The sequence below is a fragment of the Peromyscus leucopus genome, chromosome 18 (assembly GCF_004664715.2).
Source record: "Peromyscus leucopus breed LL Stock chromosome 18, UCI_PerLeu_2.1, whole genome shotgun sequence".
Taxonomy (NCBI): Eukaryota; Metazoa; Chordata; class Mammalia; order Rodentia; family Cricetidae; genus Peromyscus; species Peromyscus leucopus.
In genome coordinates, this window is record NC_051078.1 from 42,630,965 (window position 1) to 42,654,751 (window position 23,787).

Sequence of the window (23,787 nt, forward strand, 5' to 3'; positions counted from 1 at the left end):
GAAGTATTCAGGCTGGGAGAACAAGAGGGGCCATAACGGAGACAAAGAATGCTCTGAGTTACAGAGACACTTCAACAACCGCAGACAACAGAACAGTCTCCAAAGCCACATGACTTAGCCAAGGGCACAGGAATGGCAAACAGAAGTGGGGTTCAAAGCATCGGGGCCCATGGGAAATCATTTCAACAGTCTATGACACCAGGTCCAGGTTGAAGATGAAGAGCAGGGGTGAGTTAGACAAAGGGGGCCGGTAGAAGATGAGGACACCGTAGAAGAGTGGCTGGAGCCGGGCGTTGGTGGCGCACGCCTTTAATCCCAGCACTCGGGAGGCAGAGCCAGGCGAATCTCTGTGAGTTCGAGGCCAGCCTGGGCTACCAAGTGAGCTCCAGGAAAAGGCGCAAAGCTACACAGAGAAACCCTGTCTCAAAAAACCAAAAAAAAAAAAAAAAAAAAAAAAAAAGAAGAGTGGCTGGAAACCGCAGAGAACTCTAGGGGACATGGAGTACTCGGGAAGGACATACCTGGAAGGACATGGTCATGATAGCAACCCACTGGAAAGTAGAGAAAATGACCATTTCCCCAGGCTAGCATTGGACCACAGTCACGTGGCAGTCCTGAGCAGCCCTCTGGGGACCTGGTGAGTGAGGCTGGTAGGCCAGGATGCAGGCAACAGGTTAACCTAGAGTGTTCAGTGTCTCTGTGGGAAGGGCTGTAGGAAGTGAGCCCTGGGTCCAGGCCCAGGGTGCAGCATTATGGAGGGACAGTGCCCTCTGGGAGTGCATCCTGGGCAGACATCCACTGAGGCCTGTGTAGCAGCAGCAACAGCAGCAGGGTCACCACGCTGAGCTCTTTGCCCTCCGTCCCAGAGCCGCTCCTGCCCATTACACTGCCCTGCCAGCGCCCTCTACTGGTATGACTTCATTCTCTCTGGAAAGGAGAAGCTTCCTTTCACACCCCTATTCAGTCCCAGCTCAGCCATGACAAAGCAGTTTCCACCAGGTGAACTGGAAACTGAGATATTTTTTAAAAAACAACATCTTGGTCACACTTCACCTGTGACACTAGGCTCAGTCAACTTATCATCTGGATTTTAGCCTCCTATAGAATAAAAAAGGTTAGAAAAGTTTGGAATTCCTCAGAGGACAAACTCCTGTTCTTGAAAGCCTGAGGTGTGTATGTACTGTGGAAGTGGTAAGTCCATAAACCAGGCCCCGGCTTCTCAGCAGAGGAGACAGCCCTGCAAACTGCCCATTCACAGGAGCCCCAGGTGGGCAGGATGACCTCTGTGACCTCAACCAGCCTCCTTCCAACCCCTACCCATCACTGCCCAGTGGACCTATGAACAGATGCCTTCTCAGCAAGACAGGAACCCAGTCCAGAAAGCTTCCCAAGGAAGAACACTGTCAAACTCGCTTCCGAATGAAAAATAATTTTTGTCGAATCAAAAGATAAACAAGAGACTGGGACCAAAAAAAAAGTATTTGTAATCCTCATGGCAGGTACACTTTTATTAATGTGAAGACCATGTTTTAAAAATAGACTTAGGAACAGCTAATGCTCGGAATCAGACATGAGAAGCAGCAATAACCACAGGGCGAGAAACCCACAAGTAACTGCGCTAACACACATGACTCCAGACTGAAGTCGGGGGACAACTCTGGAGGGTGATTTTGTTCGGTTTTGATTTCTTGCCCATTCTATTCCTCAGTTTGCAGATGGATTATGACCATCTATGGGAAAGAGGGATGGCGGGGAAGATGTGGATTCCTACCAGGGAAGGGAACAGTGCTGAGGCCCTACGTGTAGGAATTTAGCCTGAAAAGGGGGAGGGCTGGGAATGGGTAGATAAAAACACATGAACCAATAAATCCAGGGCTTAGCATTTGTAAGAAAAAACAAGCTGGAAATAACCTGAGTGTTGAACTTGGATGAATAAATTTAGGTACCTCCTAAACTAGTTAAGTTAATACCAACGTCTATGAAATAAACACAAAAACCTCAAGGGTTTAACATTATGGTTCTCAAGCCATATACCAGGGCGCCACACCAAAGCCATGAGCTACTTTTGGATTATTTAACTTGATGAGAGAAACACAGAGAGTGGAAATATGCACCTCACCCATGCCATAAGACCTTCGAGCCTGGGTTAGTTCATAATTCCACAGATCAGTCGACATTTTTTCCATGACATGGTATCTTTGCCCAGCTGCCTGTTTAGTGGTTGTCGTGGTTAAAAGTAAGTCCCAGAGCTGGGCCGCGACTCTGTGGATTAGAGAACTTGCTGTGGAAGCGTGAGGACCTGAGTTTAAACACAAGAGCTGGGTGTGGCTTGCACACATAGAACTCCAGTACCCTAGGACCCAAAGACGGGGGATAGTTGGGGCTTCCTGGCTACAAGCCTGTCTCGGCTCCGGTGAGAGACCCTGTTTCAAAGGACCATGACTACTTAGCAAGTTTGAAGCCAGCCTAAGTTACAAGAGGTCCTGTCTCCAAACAATCACTATTATCCTACTAAGGGGAGTCCCTCCGTCGTCTTCCTGTGCAGCCATCCCTGAGTGTGCCGCCTTGCTCTGCCCAGAAAACTCCAGATGCTCACCTTCCAGCAAAGATGAAACCCAACTCACATGCAAGTGCCTTCCCAGTTACGAAGGCGATGGCCGACATTGCAAGCGTGAGTAGGATCCCACCCTGTTTGTGCTTCTGGGTAGTTCCGTGAGAAATACACAAAGCTCCAGCCGGAAGCTTGGGGGTCTTCAAAGCACGGCAGATTCCCCTTCTGTAGCCAAGCACATGAAGAGGCCATGTTAACACAGTATTCACATGTCCCTGATGTTCCTGCGTGAATCTGCTTGGTAGAGCGGGGTAGTCAAATGGGATGAAAGGATCTTTTTCCTCCTGAACACTACCCAACCGCCTTTGTGCCTGCGGTTCATTTGAGCCACAGTTCCCTGGCATCAAGTTTCTCTCTCCTCCATCTCTGGGAGTGCTAACCATCTCTCATTGTCTCACTGTCTCTCAAGCCATCAACCCATGTTTAAAAAACATCTGCCACCCTCACGCGAGTTGTTCCTACCTGGGGCCGAATCGGCACAGTTGCTCATGCCAAAAAGGCTACGTCGGGGATGGCCAAGTGTGTCTTCCAGTAGACCCCTGCCAAACAAACTTTGGAAACTGCCCTGCAAAGTCTACAGTGTGCAAATACGATGGGCCTGGACAGGTGAGCTAAAAACACATGGAACTGATGTGTCCAGAAAGAGGGACAGGCGCTCTAGTAACCCAGGCACTGGGCGCCTTCCTGTTCTGGTCCCCCATGCTCAGTTTGATGTTCCTCTCTAGGCAGTCTTCATTGTGTTCAAGGCCTGATCACAGGGCTCCCCTAAGCTATCCATCCTCCAAACCCCACATTCCCAGCCTCCACCCCAAGTCAAGACTTAGCCACCCCATGTTCTCTCCAAACCTCATCCCATGTGGAGACTGACAAAATACAGACAGAATTCAAAATTAGACTGGATTAGTTTGACCAAAGTCATATGAATGCAGTCAACATCCACCTTCAACTCTCTGATCTCAGTAATGTCATTTTAGATTAAGGGAGATCCTAAGAGCCCAAAAGGATGGAAACTTAGCAAAAGCCAGCAACACTGACAGGTTGTAGGGACTGAGGATATTGTGGGCAAGAAAGACACCATCCCTCTGAATTACGTTATGACCTTCAGTGATTAAAAAAATTGCCCTGGCCTGGAGAACTTTACTGAGAACAGATGAAAGAGCCCTGTCCCCTGTAAGACTGGTCCATCAAGTACTTAGTGGATGCTAATTGTGGCCTTGACTACACATCATGTCCATGTGGAGAATTGCTACACAGGATGAAGAAAAGGCTCAGTGGATAACTCAAGCACAGGGTGGCCCTGGTGGGAATGTTGTCGAATTCTGCAGAGAATCTGTTCTATCTCCCTTCTGAGGAGTAGGTGTATCATACAGCATTCTCCATACAAATTTCTGAGCCAGGTTTGCATAAAAAAAAAACTCAAGGGACTCAAAGTTCTCTTTCTCAAAATGCAGGCTTCTGTAGGAAAACCCATATTATGCCATGAATGTCAGAGCTTGGAAATGAGACCTAAGATAAGACTTTGTCTCTTTAAAAATGAGCCCCAAGGCAGGCTTCGAGGGCTTAGGGAGCCTCTGTTTTTTCATATAGAAGCAACATATTGCATCACCTCAGGATTTTTAATCTCAGTGTTGTGCATATTTTGATTTGCATCATTCTTTGTTGGGTAAAATGTTTACAGCATCCTTCATCTCTAGTACCTCTTCTTGTAACAGTGAAAAGTTTCTCTAGATATTGTCCAGGTCTCCTCCTCCACTGAAAACCAGTATTCTAGAGGAATGGCACCTCCCATCTGAATGACAACCTCTATTGACCTGTAAGCTGTCTAAAGGGATTCATGTGTGGGGTTAAGGTTCAGAAAACAATAAAACTAAAAATACAAACTTTACAAACAAGGGATATGAGCTTTCTAATAGGAAGGATATACAACCATGAGTTCTATTTCTGGAAATTTTAACAAGTGTTTTGTGTAAGCCCACACTCAGTCCTGTTTTCTGCTATCGTCTATGGGAGAATATAATGTAGATTAAACAGTACCAGCTGATGAGACTAACTGGAGTCCAATTTGATTTCTCTCTCTATCTCTTTTTATTTGTTTGTTTGTTTGTTTCATTTTGTTTTGCTTTGTTTTATCTCTCTCCATCTCTTAAAGTCTCACTGCGAGTGTAAAGAACATTACCGTGATTTTGTACCAGGAGTGGGGTGCAGTATGACCAACGTCTGTGAATCAAACAACCCATGTCACAAGAATGCAAACTGCAGCACCATCGCACCAGGCCAGACCCAGTAAGTCTTCTCCATCTCACTAGATTTGTCCCAGATGGAGAAAGTGGGAACCAGTCGATGTGGTAAGTTCCTTGAAGGAGAGGAAGCACTTCTTATTTATTTATTTGTTTGTTTGTTTGGTTTTGGTTTTTTGAGACAGGGTTTCTCTGTGTATCTTTACGCCTTTCCTGGATCTCGCTCTGTAGACCAGGCTGGCCTTGAACTCACAAAGATCCCCCTGGCTCTGCCTCCCGAGTGCTGGGATTAAAGGTGTGCGCCACCACTGCCTGGCTAAGAAAGCATTTTTTTTTTTTTTTTTTTTTTTTTTTTTTTTTGGTTTTTCGAGACAGGGTTTCTCTGTGTAGCTTTGCGCCTTTTCCTGGAACTCACTTGGTAGTCCAGGCTGGCCTCGAACTCACAGAGATCCGCCTGCCTCTGCCTCCCGAGTGCTGGGATTAAAGGTGTGCGCCACCACCGCCTGGCTGAGAAAGCATTTTTTTCTTTTTTTCTTCTTTTTTTCTTTTTTTCTTCTTTTTTTCTTTTTTTTCTTTTTTTTTTTTTTTTTTTTTTTTTTTTGGTTTTTCGAGACAGGGTTTCTCTGTGTAGCTTTGAGCCTTTTCCTGGAACTCACTTGGTAGTCCAGGCTGGCCTCGAACTCACAGAGATCCGCCTGCCTCTGCCTCTCAAGTGCTGGGATTAAAGGCGTGCACCACCACCGCCCGGTCGAGAAAGCATTTCTTAATCAGCCCTATATCCACTCCATCCCAGATAGTAAGGGGCGTAGTAAGTATTCCTTAGATCAGTTTAATTGGTGAGTCGGTCAATACTTATTTCCTTCCTGGTGACTGTGAGTATTAACTTGGCCCAATAGTTGGGCTTAAGGGAACAGAACCCAAAAGGAAACTGCTGTGCCTGGGGAAACGAATAGCTGTTGGGATTGCAGTAGTTAGACCACTAACATACACTCCTCTTTCAACATTCCTGGGACAGTGCTTGTGAATAATACAGACTAAGACTGGAAAAAGTGAATAAGCATGAGAGGTTGTTTCCTGGGCACCAAGTTTTAGAACAAGTTTACCATGAGGGGAAGCATTTGTATGCAAATTCCCAAGGCAGGGGCAAACTTTCATTGTGGGAGGGAAATGATGAGGAGAGTTTAAAGACCGAAGGTTAAGCTGGGCATGGTGGCAGATGCCTTTAATCCCAGCACTTGGCAGCCAGAGACAGACATAGCCCTGTGATTGAGGCCAGCCTTGTCCATATAGCAAGCTCCAAGGCAGCCAGGGTGACTTAATGAGACCCTGTCCCAAGAAAGAAAGTAAGGAGGGAGCAAGGGAGGGAAGGAAGAAGAGAGAGGGGGAGAGAGAGAGGGAGAGAGAGAGAGAGTTGAGGTTAAATGATGGCTTTGGTACCTCCCCAGTGCATGCCCTTGGAAAGGGGACACTACATGCCTGTGTACACAAAAGTGGTATCTATTCGATAGATCTGAGGGACGTGAGGAGATGCTGTTGTACAAACTCCAAGTGGGCATGCTGTGTTTTCGCCAGGGATTGAGTGGAATAAAAGAAATGAAGGAAGCAGCTGATCTAAGGTCTCTGGAATAACTACACCAGCTCAACTTACACAGCATCCAGAGTTACTAATGCCGACATACAACATGAAATGCAAATGGCTTGTGGGTGTTTTTAAAACCTTAAGACTATAGAAGATATTTACACTCAATTAAAAAAAAAACTGGTCACCAAAGAGGCAATAGGTTCCACCTCTTTGCACCACAGAAAACCTGAGAATATTCGAGTCAGAAAACAATCACAAAGGCTTAGACTTTGGCCTGAGGTTTAAAGTAAAAATTAAAAATAGTTATGTCTCCTACATTCCTCAGTGCTGAGGCCATTAAGATAGGATTCTTACTTCCCATGAAACAGGGCTGTTGGCCTCATAAGGACTGGCAGAAAGAAAGATCCCAAGAGTTCCACATCGTGTCCTGGCAATTGTCTTCAGATGCAGCCTGTGTGGCTTGTACTGAGACTAAACCTCCATGGTTGAGGACCGTATCACTTCACAGAGCTGTAATCTTTAATTATCTCTCACTTTTTAATTAGTATGGTGTGGCACTTAACGGTCAGATGAAGGAGTCAGTACTGCCCGTAGGAGAGGCAGTCAGAGAAAGAACATAACAGCCTTTTAAAAGAAAACAAAGTGTGGTGTTGTACAACTGGGTTGAAGAATTTGGAAAGTTGGAGCAGGAGGGTTGAGATTTTGAGGCTAGCCTGGACTACATAGTGAGATCCTATTTAAAATGTGTATCAGTTTAGTGCTTCTGGGGCTTGTGGTGGGCCCAATTCTTGTATATTATTCTGTAAGGGAAGGAGTCAGGAGGGTTGGGACATGTGGTAACAGGTTTCCCTTTGGAGGGAATCACTTTGAGGTTCAGTGAAGGGTGGATTGGAGAACAGAACAAGAAAGACAGAAAGTCCAGTTAAAAGGCCACGGCTGCAGTCCAGGCAATGGGGTTCTGAGAGGTTTGTCTCACGGACTTGAAGATAGATCTGTTTTCCAAGAGCACAGATGGGTTCATGAGATGTAGCTATTCTCTGGGATACGGCCCCAAACATACCACCTCTGTGCTTGGTGGGAACCTACCAGTACCCCTGCAGCTCCCTCAGCTCTCCTCTCTGGAATGTTCTTCCCCTTCCTCCCGCTTGATCCCTCCTTTATCTCCCGGATCCTCATCAGTCTCACCTTCCTACACACTGTCTCGGTTTCAGCTGTGAAGTCCTCTGAAAAGGGGCAGGCGGCTGCCAGTGCCTTCTGATTCAGAGCCGAGTGCTACATTTTGAGGAATTTCCCAGACTCCTTGACACCACGTTAGTAGTCTGAAATTAGCCAAGGTACACTGATAAACCCCTGAGATTGCCAAAGGCTGCCAGTCAATGCTTTCCCGCCCGCCCCTTGAGAACCAGTTCTTAGACATCGGCCAGCATGCCACAGCTAACACATCTTTGCCTCTTTTTCTTATGAGACTAAACTATTGCATTAAATTTCTGTGGTTTCTCTGGCTCCTCAAACATATATATTTGACTTAATTCCTACTTAGTGGGTGACGATTGATTAGGAATGTCTTAAAGACCTGGCCCTGTTCTACATTCTGGAGTGACCACCGTGAACAAAGACACCCAAAGCCTTTGCTCTCACTGGAGAGGAAGTAGGTATTTATCACATAACCAGACTGACCAGAGGCTCCACAGTACAGTGAGAGAGTGCAAGGAGAGCTGACCCAGAGTGGGGTGGGCTCCAAGGCATCGTGCTGGGGAGTCACAGCACCAGGAGCTGGAGACAGCTGCATCTGCAGTCAGGGCACAGAGAGGACACTTGTGATCAGGAAGCAGGGATGACACTTGTGATCAGGAAGCAGGGATGACACTTGTGATCAGGAAGCAGGGATGACACTTGTGATCAGGAAGCAGAGTGATGAGCACTTGTGATCAGGAAGCAGAGAAGACACTTGTGATCAGGAAGCAGAGAGGACACTTGTGATCAGGAAGCAGGGATGACACTTGTGATCAGGAAGCAGGGATGACACTTGTGATCAGGAAGCAGGGATGACACTTGTGATCAGGAAGCAGAGAGGACACTTGTGATCAGGAAGCAGAGAAGACACTTGTGATCAGGAAGCAGAGAGGACACTTGTGATCAGGAAGCAGAGAGGACACTTGTGATCAGGAAGCAGGGATGACACTTGTGATCAGGAAGCAGGGATGACACTTGTGATCAGGAAGCAGAGAGGACACTTGTGATCAGGAAGCAGAGAAGACACTTGTGATCAGGAAGCAGGGATGACACTTGTGATCAGGAAGCAGAGTGATGAGCACTTGTGATCAGGAAGCAGGGATGACACTTGTGATCAGGAAGCAGGGATGACACTTGTGATCAGGAAGCAGGGATGACACTTGTGATCAGGAAGCAGGGATGACACTTGTGATCAGGAAGCAGAGAGGACACTTGTGATCAGGAAGCAGGGATGACACTTGTGATCAGGAAGCAGAGTGATGAGCACTTGTGATCAGGAAGCAGGGATGACACTTGTGATCGGGAAGCAGAGAGGACACTTGTGATCAGGAAGCAGGGATGACACTTGTGATCAGGAAGCAGGGAGGACACTTGTGATCGGGAAGCAGAGAGGACACTTGTGATCAGGAAGCAGAGAAGACACTTGTGATCAGGAAGCAGAGAGGACACTTGTGATCAGGAAGCAGGAATGACACTTGTGATCGGGAAGCAGAGAGGACACTTGTGATCAGGAAGCAGGGATGACACTTGTGATCAGGAAGCAGAGAGGACACTTGTGATCGGGAAGCGGAGTGGTGCCACCACGGTTAAAGTGGGTTTACCCTCCTCAGTGAACCTACTCTAGATAATCTCACCAAGGCATGTCCATAGATTTGCCCCCAAGGTGGCTCTAGAGCTGACCAAGTTGGCAGTCGATTCTAAGCCTCCTGGGTAGCTTGTTGTACATGGAGGCCCTTGAGTCTACATTTGTCACAAACATCACAAGTGGTTCCATCGCGGATGGTGTCTGGACTGCACTCTGGAAATTACTTCTACTAAGAACATACAAAGCTATCTGGTGTTTATAAGTGTGTGTGTGTGTGTGTGTGTGTGTGTGTGTGTGTGTGTGTGTGTGTGGTATATTCTCTAAACCCCTGCTGGAAAGACAACCAGGTTCTGCCCTGAGTCTGTGCCTCTCCCGGCCTCTCCAGTCCCGTCCATCATATGGCTCTCCTTGACTGTGAAATGAAGCACTGGGCTGTGTCCTCTCAGCTCGATGGCCCCAAGGCCCTGAGAATGTGATTCTGCCCTCTCTCTAGATGCAGTTGCCAGAAAGGTTACGTGGGCGATGGCCTGACCTGCTATGGAAGCATCATGGAGAGACTCAGAGAGTTGAACACTGAACCCAGAGGAACATGGCAGGGAAGGCTGACCTCTTTCATCTCGATCCTGGGTATGTAGAGTTCCTCCTCAAGGGCGGCCCTCCCTCTCTCAAGCCAGGGCCTCTGCAAGGCACAAGCAGGCAGAAAGGCACAGACAAAGCTGGTGTGTTGGAGCTCACCCTTGTAGGGTAGGCCATGCAGGGGATGAGGAAGAGTAGATGGCTGTTTCCAAGGAGACAGCTGTTTGCCAGGCAGATGAGCAATACAAGATTAATAGGCAGAGAACTGAGACCGGGGTCATGATGTCGCCATAGATTAACAGACTAGCAACAAGAGTGAGAGGGAAAGCCACTGATGTAAGAGATTGTCCCTTTTTTCCCTAAACCTCCTGTGTTTATTCTCCATGGCAGAGAACACAGAGAATAGAGAATCACTAAAGCTCCATGGTCATATCCATGTGCAGAGGGGAAGGTGTCGTTTCAGTTTTGGACAAATCTTGCTTGTGTTCACCCTTAGCAGGAGGCTACTAATCAACCCGTAGTGGTAACAGATATTCTTGGAGCCCTAGGCAGCGTGATAGCACAAAGCATGCCCCTGCATCCACAAATGCCTTCCACAAACTATTACCCCGTCCTCTGACGGACAGGACATCACAGCTCATCAGAGCACTGGGTAAGACCTCAACCAAGCATGGATTCGGCCAATCAGCAAAAATATAAAACACATACCTGACCAAACAGAAACCTTAAAATGGCAGCATTGATGTGAGAACTGGCCGAGCGTGCTAAAACGATTTCCCAGAAAGGACACAGTAAAGAAGTCAGTGTCCTTGCAGGCCAGTGCTGTGTTCTCTGAATAGTTTTTACTCTCATTCCTGTGTGACGCTCCACTCTTTGCAAGGCCTCCCAGGGACAATCAAGCACTTCAGACGTGCTTGGGCTTGAGAAGAATCTTGCAGCAATCTCAGGACACTACATGAGAACAGAAGGAGGTGCAGAGTGTCCTTTGAAGAATCGACCCCACATACAAACATTTGCCTAGACAGAGCCCTGATTGCCTTTCACCTTCCCCAGGCATCTTGCTCCTATGTGAGAGCACAGAGCCTGGTGTAAAGTCCCAGCATCCCCTGGGTGATGGAAACCCACTCGCTATGTAAGCTGCAAGGCTCAGAGCAGAATGCAAATGCAAGGTCCTTTGTTCAAATATTCTGCTTTTCAAGAGGGCGCCCATGGAACAGTAAGTCTATGGTGGGCTCCTCTGAGCTGCCCTTGGATGGAACCGAGGGCTGCTTCCTTACAGGTGGAGACAGGCAGCTCATCCAGCCAGGCACATGGTCAGGGATGTAGGAGGCGTCCAAAGACCTTGTCACACCCCGCCCTTTCATGGCAGAGCAGAAGCCACAGCTACGTCTTAGAGAGTTCCAGGAATATGTAAGGCCAGCATATCGCAGTACTGTCTGCTCTTAGAGAGTCTCAGTTTACCAACGACATCACAGAGCAATGAGAACAGACCGGGCCGACACAAGGCCCACCAAACACTTTCACTTCCCATGTACCTCTGACCCTCATGACATTTTCCTTCGTTGTGTGTTTGGACTCTTAAGACAGAACCTATGCCTGGCCACTGAGCAACCTGGGACCCTTCACAGTGCTGCTGCCCTCAGACACGGCACTGAAAGGATTCGACGTGAGTACCTAGAACAAGCCCATCCGAGGGGCCAACACAAAAGGCCTGAGCAGGCAGTGTCTTATGTAAAGTGAGAAACCTCTGTTACACTCAAGATAAGGGTGCTGGGTGTCTTAGTCACCGTTCTATTGCTGTGAAGAGATGCCATGACCGAGGCAGCGTATAGAGGAGAGCGTTTAACTGGGAGGCTTGCTTACAGTCTCAGAGGGTGAGTCCGTGACCGTCGTGGAGGGGGCCGTGGCGACAGGGAAGCGTGGTGATGGAGCAGTAGCTAGGAGCTTGCACCCTGACCCACAGGCAGCAGGCAGTGGAGGTGGGGGGGAGAGAAAGAGGAGAGAGAGAGAGAGAGAGGAAGAGAGAGAGGAGAGAGGGGGGGAAGGGAGGAAGAGAGGAAGAGAGGAAGAGAGGAAGGGAGAGAGAGACCTGGCATAAGCTTTTGAAACCTCCTGTGTCTCTTCTGTTGTGGAGAAAGGACAACGTCACAAGCCTTCATCCTAGGCACTTTGGGTGGTGGCGGGGAGGGGGGTTGGGGGGGTGGAGTCCTCCTCTTTAATACATGAAGTTTTCACAGAATTCATTTTTAAAGTATCTGTTGATTGTTGACTATGGAGTAGTAACAAAAATGCAGACTTGGTCCCATAAGTTTACTATTCAAAAGCATCATCCTTCCATTCTACCTGCTTTTTCTTTTGGTCGGTCTGCTCTTCAATCATGTTAAGTAAGTGCACCTTTTTTTTTTTTTTTTTTTTTCTTTTTTTGGTTTTTCCGAGACAGGGTTTCTCTGTGTAGCTTTGCGCCTTTCCTGGGACTCACTTGGTAGTCCAGGCTGGCCTTGAACTCACAGAGATTCGCCTGCCTCTGCCTCCCGAGTGCTAGGATTAAAGGCGTGTGCCACCACCGCCCGGCGTAAGTGCACCTTTTAAAAGCCTGGGGTGGTACACACCTGTGGCTCCAGCACTCGGGCTACCTTCTCTTTTCATAAAAAAAAAAAAAAAAAAAAAAAAAAAAACCACAACCCTTGAGAAGCTTTCCTTCTGGTCCCCCTGGATCCTTTGGTCTGGTACCCTCTTTCTCTCCCTGCGGCCATTGCTCTGCTCTAGGTACCATGTCAGTTCCAGGGAGGCATCCCCTGGTGTCTGCCAGTGCACTGGCCATGAACTCTGACTCTGGTTTCCACTCCCTTGAAGACCTGGGCTCATCTGAAGCATCATCTCTGTCTGACAGAGCCCCACAGGGTACTCCAGCTTGGGTGTCTTTGATGATGAATGAGGCATGGAACGGATTATAAACACTCATTTCCTTCAAACATCATCCCCTTTTCTTAGGTAAAGGAGCTTTTGACGGACAGCGAGGCTGCTCGGTACTTTGTGAAGCTCCACATCATTGCCGGGCAGATGAGCACGGAGCAGATGAACGACACAGACATCTTCTATACATTAACTGGAAAGTCAGGGGAAATCTTCAACAGGGATGAGGTCAGAATTTCTCTGAATTTCACTCTTGTGACACACCAGGGCAACAAGGGGGCCAGAGGGAGTCTGGAAAACAGTTACAAAAAAGGGGAACTCTAGTGTTTGGCTTGGGTCTGGCTTGAGTTAGCTTTCAAGGTAACCATCAGTCAGCTGCCACTGTTAATCCCACAGATGTGAGGGAAAGACCATTGACCCATCATCATGGCCAAATTATTAGAGCAAGCTTTTTTGTGTGTGTGCATGTACATGGGCTATCTCTCCCTAAAGGTGAGGTTCAAGAGATCAGCATTGGGCATGGGCGAGATAAGGGTTTTTATAGTTCTGGAGTAGGGGGTTTCCAAATGGGGGACTTGGCAAGAAAATAGGCAGGGTTACAGAAGCAGAACATAAGCATAACAAGTTGGTCATAACAACCTCCTGAAACAAAGGCATGGTTGCAAGCTGGTCATAACAAGGTGGTCATAACAAGAGGTGGTCATAATAACCCTTTGAAACAAAGACATGGTTGTTGTTTCCTGGAACAGGCAGTACAGAACCACTTGTAGTTAAGGTTACAGGTGGGGCATAGCCCAATCTTTGTCTTTACTATAAGATGTCTTTCAAGCCTAAGAGGGAGGCAGGCTGGTTCACCACCACCATGAAGTTCAAGTGCTGCGAGCCTGCTTCCTGGAAGCCCTGCCCCCAACCACCAGCATTCCTCCTAGGAAAGGAAGTGAATGGAGTGTGTTTGCTTTAGGTTGCTGGCATTGATCCATTGTCTTCGTTCATTCTGCTGGTTTTCTATTTTTAATAAGACCACCTCACTTCCCTTCACAAACTGTTTGTGTTACTACTAAGCTGGGGGCCTGTGGTTAATAGGTGTGTGTGTGTGTGTGTGTGTGTGTGTGTGTGTGTGTGTGTGTGTGTGTGTGTTGTGTCCTAGGCTGTTGTATTTCACCTAGTATCAACAGTTGTCAGACTGTTGAGTGTTCTTTCCATGCTAAGTACAGGTGTAAATCTTTATTTGCTTTATGTAAAAACAACTCTGGAAGGAGGGCTTATAAGAATCCTTATTTTTCCTATGGGACAGTGGAGAGGTCACACAGAAAATATCTGAGCCAGGATTCAAGTGTGGATCTAACTGACACCAATCTGCTACACTATGTGTGAGAGACTGGATGATGTGAGAACAGGATAGAGCAATGTGTATATGACATGGGACATGCATATATTCATGTATTCATTCATTGATATTCATTGTCTGTAATTCTTTTTTTTTTTTTTTTTTTTTGGTTTTTCGAGACAGGGTTTCTCTGTGTAGCTTTGCGCCTTTCCTGGAACTCACTTGGTAGCCCAGGCTGGCCTCGAACTCACAGAGATCCGCCTGACCCTGCCTCCCGAGTGCTGGGATTAAAGGCGTGCGCCACCACCGCCCGGCATTGTCTGTAATTCTTCAGAGTCATGTAAGAGGGAAGAAGCAATTAGCTCCAGTTACTCATTCAACAAATGAATGCATTGTGTACCTCCTTTGTGCAATATATTCAAGCAATAGTTCTCAACCTTCCTAATGCTGCAACCTTTTAATACAGTTCCTCATGTTGTGGCTACCCCAACCATAAAATTATTTTTGTTGCTACCTCATAACTGTAATTTTGCTACTGTTACGAATTGTAGTGCATATCTGATATACAGAATATCTGATATGTGACCCCTGTGAAAGGGTTGTTTGACTCCCAAAGGGGTCACAAACCACAGGTTGAAAACCACTGTATTAAAGCAAGAGACGCAATGCAATCAATTGGATTGTTCCACCCTAGTGGAACTTGCAGCTTATTGGAGGAAATCCTACACTGACTTGCCCAAAGTTTTGCATGTGATACTCGTTGGTGATGTCATACCCTATCTCATTTGAACCTAGTGGAAACAATGCATGGTGGGTCAGGCAGATGTCTTCATCCTCACGTAAGATCATGTGATTTACTCAAAGTCTCACAGTCACGGGACTCCAGACTTCTAATTGTTCTTTCCAGAACGCCATATTAATTTTACTTACTTTTTCTTTCTTTGATATTTTAGGACAATCAACTAAAGCTCCAACTTCGTGGAGGCAAAAAAGTGAAAATAATCCAGGGGAACATCGTTGCTTCAAACGGGCTTATACACGTCCTCGACAGAGCCATGGAGAAGACAGAGGCCACACTTGAGAGCAACCCCGAGGTGAGACAAGTCAAGTGTCGGTGAGGTCAGTCATGTCCACCTTCTTTGTTGCCTGGAAACTCACATCCAAGAAGGAAGTGTTTGCCAGCACTTAGCCTTCAAGGAGGGTCTCAAGCTGAGAAGAGACAGGACGACTTGGCAGTTTTCAGTAGACTTCTGAGTGTTGGTGCAGAGAGAAAGGAAGCCATGCTGGGAATGTTTTCATGTTTTTTTTCTTACCCTTACTTATGGCCATATGGGACAGCTAGGCCTGGTGCTCTGTTGTCATAGCAGTTCACACCTGTGCTGCATGAAGAGCAGTCAGAGTCGTGATGAATTTCTTCTTCCTGACCTGCGTGATGTGGCCAGAGACCGCAGTAGAATGCACAGATTTGGATGACTGGTCAAAGCCCACGCTTTCACACTGATCCTGCCATGTCTCTCAACGTTAAGGTTCATATTTCCCCAAATCATTTTATGATGTTCTTACTGACATTTCAGCAAAATCTCTCTTTTCAGCAAGCCATAATGAAAATGCTACAATCAAGACACAGCAAGTTCAGATCTTTGTTAGAGGTACGCCCTTTCATACATTCAGGAAAACCCCAGTCAAGTCCTTTGTAAAAGTCAGCAGAAATGCCAGCTTTACATATTTTCTGGTCACTGCTTCAAATATTACTTGGAATGAACGAAAATAAAACATTTGATTTCTCAAATGCAGGCAACCAGTGTCGGACAGGCCTTAGATGAGGGTGGTGTTGGTGGCCCATACACCATTTTCGTTCCAAGTAACGAAGCTTTGGATAACATGAAGGCGGGCACCATGGATTACCTCCTTTCTCCAGAGGTAGAGTATCCACCTCCTGACGCACCTCCCTCCATCCATACTGGCATTCTCTGGACTACAAATAAGTAAACAAACAAACAGGCACATGTTTTCAGTTCCTTACAACACTAAAGTCACCCAGAGAATTAAGCCTTCAGTTGGCCATTTAGGGCCAGGCCTGGGCTAAACTTTCATAGAACAAGTTGTCGCTCACTGTTAGATGCTCCAGCCTCTCCTTTTCTTTTGACTTCCCTTTTCTCTGCAGTGACCCTCCCCTTGTCTACCTTAGTTCTTCAGCGCTACCATTGTTCCCCCTTAAGAGACTGTGGTTTCCTTTATATCAAGATCAAGGTTTAAATGATTGAAATCATCTCTCAGGCTTAACAGACAAAATCCGAAGAGATAAAGAGCTGGCTATGGCATTTTTTTTTCACTAAAATGACAAACAAATGGGACAGTTTGATGGTTCCAGATTTGTTCTGTGGCTTTCCAGAAACCACATAGCCATCTCAGCAATGGGCAGGGCTACCAATGATGGGTACTGATGACATGAAGCGTGAGAGGTGGGAACAGCCCAGTTCTTTAAAAGCAGTGATTCCCAGACTCCACTGTGGTCAGGAATTACCTGTGGAGCTTATTAAACAAGCAGGTTCTAGGGCCTGGTCCCAAGCATTGTGACTAGTGACAGTAAAGTGAGATTGAGGGACAGACCTGCGGAACAGAACAGAACACACACCCGCTCTGACACAGGCAGCTTCAGTCACACTGCTGTGGCGACCCTAAATCTTGTTTCCTTTTTGGTTTATAGATTTCGTAGATGTAGTCCTTGCTACAATACCTTCAGGTACCAACAAGGACATCTTGTATTCTAAAATACTAAAGTGGAAAACACACACACACACACACACACACACACACACTGATAATGCAAAGGACCCAAGTTCACTTCCTAGTACCAACAGAGAGACAACTCCCCTTCTCCCTTTCATTCAATCCAGGACCCAAAGCCCAGGGAGTGGTTCCATTTACAATTAAGATGGGACTTCCCACATTTAGTTAACCAGTCAAGATAATCCTCCATGGGCATGCCTCAAGATGCATTCCCCAGTGATTCTAGATTCGGTCACACTAATCACAGGAAGTGAGAGTGCTCCCAAGAGAAAGGGCAAGGGGGTTCTGAGAACTCCTGGACAGCTCACATTGAAGCACATCCTGTCAATATGCTGCGTGGCACCAGTGACCCTACCCAGGCAGGGCTACAACACACAGTGACCAGGGTTGATTCCTATGTTCCTTCTACTCTTTTCTGCTTTATGTCATGGACCCAACACTAACTCGACTTTAGAAGGGGATTCTCCCATTGATAGATTCTTTCCAGTAGAAGCACACTATAGAAGAGATTCATATCAATCCGTGTATTTTTCAGGAAAACCAAGCCTTGACAGTTAAGTGACTCATTCAAGGTCACACAGAAGCCAAACTGATATGCTACCCAGGCTTCTGAACTCAAGCTAAGTGCTCTTTCTAGCACACCTCCTTTATTTTTAATTTATTGGCACGGATGCTCGGAAAGTGACTGTTGTGTCCCCACTCTGTCCTATCTGAGCACAAGGTGATAATAGCTCAACGTGGACACACATGGTCCTGTCATCCAGAAATTGACCGCCTAGTCTGGTTGGACATGTCTCAGCAATGTTCTCTCTGTATCATCTTCTCTGGTGTCATGTACGGAAGCCTATAGCACTGATGCTATCTCCTACAAGTCCCAATTTCTTGGAACCATGGAGTAGCCGAGACCCAGGGGCTGATTTGTTCAAGGTTCCATGGTGACCCACTCAAAAGGCCACAAAGCATCTCTTCCAGAGCTGGTAGCTGGCGGCAAACTCAGCATTCTTTGTGTAGCAGCACAGCTCCACGCATCATACTATCAGCTTGTTGCTATGGCAACTTAGTCATTCATCATCCTCGCCAGATGCTTTTGAGAATGAACAGAGCAGCCAGACAGTAGGTGTAAGCTAGAAGTGGCTCAGACAAACTGAGATATGTGGTCATTACTTACAGATAACTCCCCGGCATCATGATCAAAGTCAAATGCCAAGAGGAGGCTGAATGAGGGAGCCGGGTGGGAGGGAGAACCTCAAGTTCAGCCTGAGCCTTGATGGTGTAAGAACATGTCCCCCAAAAGGACAACCTTCTGGTAGTCGTTAGGTCTATGATCTTCACCTGTCCAAGCTGTGCTACAGACCCTGAAGAACTTGAGGGCTGGGAAGCTTCTAATGACCAGCTGAGTCGGTGCAGGGGAAGATACCACTGCCACTGCCACTGCCCCAGGGAGTGTGACCTTGTGCCCCTCCAGTCTGCAGGTTCGGGCACCTGCCTGCAGTTCTCCCTGAGAGTGCCAGGATCCTAGCTGTGGTAGCGGCAGGGTTGCACGGCCATGGTTCGGTTTGGTTGGTTGGTTTCTTCCATTAATGTTTTGATGTAAGAGGAAACCTTGGCAGTGTCATAGAAGAAGGGTGACTACTTTTGAGAGTATGGGTGATCAGGGTTCTTACAGCCGAACACTCCTAAAATATCAGTGTGTAGCCTGGTAAGCAAACGTGATTTATGGAGCAAGTGAGAACCATAAACAGAGGGATGTTATAAAAAAAAAAAATCCAAAATGTAACCTACGACATGCAGCAGAAAGATTGAGCAGAGTGGCTGAAAGTTTGGTTCCTATCCTGAGGAAGCTGTGTGACTTGGGTGTATTTTGATCCTCAGTGTTATCACGCGTAAAATGGGTTAATGGTAATCTCTGCTCCCAGGGATGCTGGGGTTATATGAAATGTGTGTGCCATGTTCTGAGAACAGCCAAGAGATTTGATGAATGTCAGCCATGTGCATGGAATTTTTCTTATCTTCAGTTTCCCAGTAAAGAGGTTAGGTTATTATATTTTATGATTAATATCCAAAGTCATTCATGTGAAGGGCCCTCAAAAAAAGAAGCATGTAGAGTTTTCTTCGTTGATTGACATAGGATATTGTTTCCTTTGCAGGGCTCTCGGAAACTTCTGGAACTCGTCAGATACCACATTGTCTCATTTACCCAGGTTGGCCCTATTCTTCCTCCTACTACTTTATCCTTGTTTTAAAATACCAGATTCTAGTCTTGAGTTCCAATATGTTGGGGCTAGAGAATTATTTGTGACAATTATTAGTTCTGAGTAACCTTCAGTCTATAACTGTTGTCTGTGATATCATTAACAAAGAAATCCTTAAAGCCACAAATGCTCACGACATCAAAGCTCCCATTATTTCATCAATAGTTAAGGACTTTCTTGAAGCAAGGACTGTAAGAAATGGGGACTCTGTGCCTTGCTGCAGATGACTCCCTGATTTCTTCCCATTGCAGCTGGAAGTGACCACTCTCATTTCGATGGGCCGCATCAGGAGCATGGCCAATCAGATCATACAGTTCAGTGTAACCCGCAATGTAAGTGAGAAACCTGTGGCTGGTGCTGACTCATGCATGTTTACTCTGATGCCTCTACACTAACTCACAGACATGAAGCCTTTTCTTGTTAGGTAACATCTGTGGGAATGACCCTGTGTATGCAGGTACATGTGTGTACACATGGAGGACAGAGGACCACCATAGGTGCCATTCCATAGCCTTCCTCCCCTTGAGACAAGGTCTCTCATTGGCCTAGAGTTCACCAAAGAGGCTAGGCTGGCTCTCCAGTGAGCCCCAGGAATCCACATCTTCAGTTTCCCAGTGTTAGAATTACAAGTGCCTGCTGCTGTGCCTAGCTTTTTAAAGCCAGGTTCTAGGGATCATGTCCTCCTACAGAAAGTCAAGCACTTTACCAACTGAGCCTTCTCCCCTATTTCACAGTTCTGATGTCTTTGCAGCTGGTCCACTCTTTGCTCAGTTCTTTCAGCAAATAGTAGCTGAGAACCTTCATCAGTCACAGTCTGGGTTAAAGCAAGAAGAAAGAAAGGCTTACATGCCAGCAGGGAAAGTAGAATTGAAGCGTCCATTAAATGGTCAGTGAGTTGCTGCTGCAATGAGTGTCAGTCACAGAAGTTGTGAGAGCACGTGGAGGAGGAGTCCAAGAAAGGCAGGTGGTCAAGACTTGAAGGGTGAGGAGAATGAGTTTGTCAAGATGAATAAAAGAGAATTTGGGGTGCAAGGAGAGCATGTGAGAAGACCCGAGGTGGAGGGAGTGTGTATGGTTTACTTAAGAAACTCAAAAAAGCTCACTCTCTGGGGTAGATAAGTCTGGGAGCAGAGAGAATTGTCCCCTGTTGATTCAACACCATCCTTTGGAGGTGGTGGTGATGATGACCTGACCCATTCAGCAGACATCTGCTGAGTACCAGTGTGCCAGGCTCTGTCCTAGGTCCTGAAGAACACAAAAGCAAACAGATAAAGGTCTCTGGTTACATGGAACTTCTATTCTAGTGAGTAGGAAGGTAGTCAATAAAGATGCTAAGGGGAAAAAGGTTATCATAGTGGGAGGAAAAAGCAAAGCAGGAGATGGGACTAAGAAGACAGAAGGGGACTTCACGTTTACTTGTTAGTGTAGAAAATAGTGGATGCATTATAACATTTCATTTTTACACATATGTGTATGTGTATCACTGTACCTTGTGTCTATATCCTCCTACTACCCTCTAGTCCCTCAATAGTTCCCTTCCTCTCCTCTTCTGTCTTTATGTCACATATGCATGTATAAGTACGTGTATATTCAGATATACCCAAACCTAGATTCTGTATATGAAAGAAAATCTTCCATGTTTTGTCCTGTATCCCCTATAACCCCCTCTCGTCCCCCTCCCCTATCTTTAGAATTCTTCCCCCAACTCTTAGTCACCCTTCTGCTTTCAGGGGACTAGCGTTTTTAGATAAAGCTCCAAGAAGTCCTCACAAAGAAGAATCTAACTTGTGACTCTCTTGGCACAGAAGTTTCTAGAGAGAGAAACAGCCAAGAACAAATGTACTCAGCAAGGAGCATGCTGAGCTAGTTGAGGGATGAGAAGACAGTGTGGCCAGACAGAGGCAGGAGCAGGAAGAGGTGATGGAAAACAGTCAGACACCAAAGGGATGGAGAGGCAGACTGGGTCCCATGTGAGACGAGAAGGCCCTGGAGGACTGTGAGAGCAGACGATCTGATGAGACACAATTTGGGAGACAGATCCAGAGACTTGGTTATAATAATCCAGTGGAAATGGCAGTGAGGACTGAGGAGATAACTCAGCTGGCAAAGCGCTTGTCACTCAAACCTGAGGGCCTGAAATGTAACCCGGAACCCACATTAAAAACCCCAAGTGTGGTGGCACACAGTTGGAACCCCAGTCATGGGGAGGCAGGGATAGGTGGGTTCCTGGGGGCTCATTGGCCATTCAGTCTATCCTACTTGATGAGTTGTAGGCCAGTGAGAGACCATGTATTAAAAAAAAAAAAAAAAAAAAGGATAAACCATATTTAAGGAACAATACTCAAGATTGGCCTCAAGCCTCCATGTATATATGTGTACACACAAAGAAAATGAATAATGATGGTGTCTTACACAAGTATGACCAGGAACATGGTAAGAAATAGTTGAACTGTAAATGTATTTTGAAGAAGAAAAACCCAACAAAATTTGCTAATGCACACACCTAATGTGCACGTGTGTGTGTGTGTGTGTGTGTGTGTGTGTGTGTGTGTGTGTGTGTGTGTGTGTTGAGACAGGGTCTCACTGTGTAGCCCTGGCTGTCTTAGAACTCAATGTATAGATCAGGCTGGCCTCGAACTCACAAAGTTCCGCCCACTTCTGCCTCCTGAGTCCCTTGCTCATGTACTTGATGGGTGATAAGGACTGAGAAAGCCGAGGATGACTCTGAGGCTTTTGACTTGGGCAGCAAGAATGAAGTCGCCATTGAGCAGGTGTGGGAAAGGAAGAACTCAGAAATCTTGGCAAATTCACTCTTTTGTTTGTTTGTTTGTTTTTGTTTTTTTGTTTTGTTTTGTTTTTTTGTTCCCTCCACTACACAGCAGTATGTCTGTTGTCTGATGTATCCACAGGGCTTAAAGCCGAGTTTATCTGGGGTCAATAAATGTATTGAATAGGTGGATCTTCGATTGAGAACTAGGAGGTAAAATAAGCAAGTGCTGTACGGAGCCGAAGTAGACAGACCTCTGTCCCACCTCAGTGTGCGCAGGGACATCCGTGTCCGGGGAGGGATTCAGGTCACAGACAATCATTTGCTGATGGAAAGCCACCACTAGCAACCTTCCCTCCAGGGATAAACCAAGTAACATTGATGGGTTCTAGAGATGCTCTTGCTGGGCGCATCTGCCTGGGGTCTGCTCCAGCTCCTGCCATCAGAATGGAAGAACGTCCTTGCTTATTTCAGGGACAGATTCTGGCAAATGATGTGGCCGTGGAAGAAACCGAGGTCATTGCCCAAAACGGCCGAATTTACACACTGAACGGAGTCCTCATTCCTCCTTCCATCGTCCCAATTCTTCCCCATCGATGCGACGAAACAAAGAGAGAAATGAAATTGGTAAGGGAACCTGGGAAATTTGGGACGTTGGGGCTTGCACAGCCATTGAAAGCAAGCAGCACTCTGTGCTCACAGTTCTGAGAAGGCTGAAACCACCCCCTAAAGGTGCATCTCTACGAGAAGGCATGTGGTCCTGTCAGCTGTGAACCAAGGTTCTGTTGGGATTTCTACCAGAGATGGCCTGAAGTTGTGCAGGGTTCTTGGTGTGGCCATAACAAATTACCATAGATGTCAGCCATTTATTCTATCACATTTATAGATGCTAGAAATCTGAAATCAAATTGTCAGCAAGGCCATGCTGTCCTTGGGGGCTCTGAAATCCCAGGACTCTTTTATTCTTTGAATAGAGGTTCCCAATGTTCCCAAAGATGGCTTCCACTTCACTAATTCCCGAGCTTTGGACAGTTCCCAGAAGCCCTCACTCCCATCTCTACCCTCACTTTTTGTGACTTTGTTGCCCATGTGTGTAGCTAGAGTTTTCCTGCCTGGCCCACAGTCAGGACAAATCTTTGCCACCCGCCAGTCCCACAGCAGCTCAGACCCAACCAAGTAAACACGGAGACTTATATTGGTTACAAACTGTATGACCATGGCAGGTTTCTTGCTAACTGTTCTTATAGCTTAAATTAATCCATTTCCATAAATCTATACCTTGCCACGCAGCTCGTGGCTTACCAGCATCTTTTCATGCTGCTTGTCAGCGTGGCGGCTGGCAGTGACTCCTTCTGCCTTCCTGTTCTTTTATTTCTCCTCTCTGTTAGTCCTGCCTATACTTCCTGCCTAGCCACGGGCCAATCAGTGTTTTACTTATTGACCAATCAGAGCAACTTGACATACAGACCATCCCCCAGCACAGCCAAGTGCAGACCATCTCAGACCTGCACTCAGGCCCCGTGGTCCTAATCATCCTCTATGCGGACCTGCTGGGTAAAGCCACGAGGAACCCAAGAACGGGCTCCCACAGGACATACAGAACATGGCACAGCACATGTGTCTTCTCTTGTCTAAATCCAGACAACCGCCACTGGATTTAGGGACTCCCTACCCAAATACAGCTGTAGACTCTATTTCTAAACAAAGTCACGTTCTGAGGTTTGGGGGAACACGAACTTGAGGAGAGTGGCCATTCTGCTGGAATCTGAGCAGAGTCTCCCCCCACCCCCACCCCTGGGGTTCAGGATTGGTCTCCTTCCTTTTTCTTCCTCTGCCCCTTTCACCTGGAGACCCTGCCCAAGGCCACAGCTTTACTCTCTCCGGGGGAACAGAAAATAAACTTTTCTTTGCCCT

General features: G+C 46.7%; 1 protein-coding gene across 2 annotated transcripts in view; it reads left to right on the top strand.

Moving 5' to 3' along the window:
* The window catches only part of Stab2 (stabilin 2), a 180,034-nt gene that overhangs the window by 36,864 nt on the left and 119,383 nt on the right, over positions 1–23,787 (top strand). For both annotated transcript variants that reach the window (XM_028880322.2, XM_037196864.1), the window contains exons 7-18: positions 2,546–2,671; positions 3,021–3,217; positions 4,761–4,894; positions 9,742–9,875; positions 11,408–11,490; positions 12,816–12,965; positions 15,018–15,158; positions 15,657–15,713; positions 15,859–15,984; positions 19,002–19,055; positions 19,358–19,438; positions 22,348–22,500. In XM_028880322.2, the coding sequence (XP_028736155.1) occupies positions 2,546–2,671; positions 3,021–3,217; positions 4,761–4,894; positions 9,742–9,875; positions 11,408–11,490; positions 12,816–12,965; positions 15,018–15,158; positions 15,657–15,713; positions 15,859–15,984; positions 19,002–19,055; positions 19,358–19,438; positions 22,348–22,500 (1,436 nt within the window). The remainder of the gene's footprint in view (positions 1–2,545; positions 2,672–3,020; positions 3,218–4,760; positions 4,895–9,741; positions 9,876–11,407; positions 11,491–12,815; positions 12,966–15,017; positions 15,159–15,656; positions 15,714–15,858; positions 15,985–19,001; positions 19,056–19,357; positions 19,439–22,347; positions 22,501–23,787) is intronic.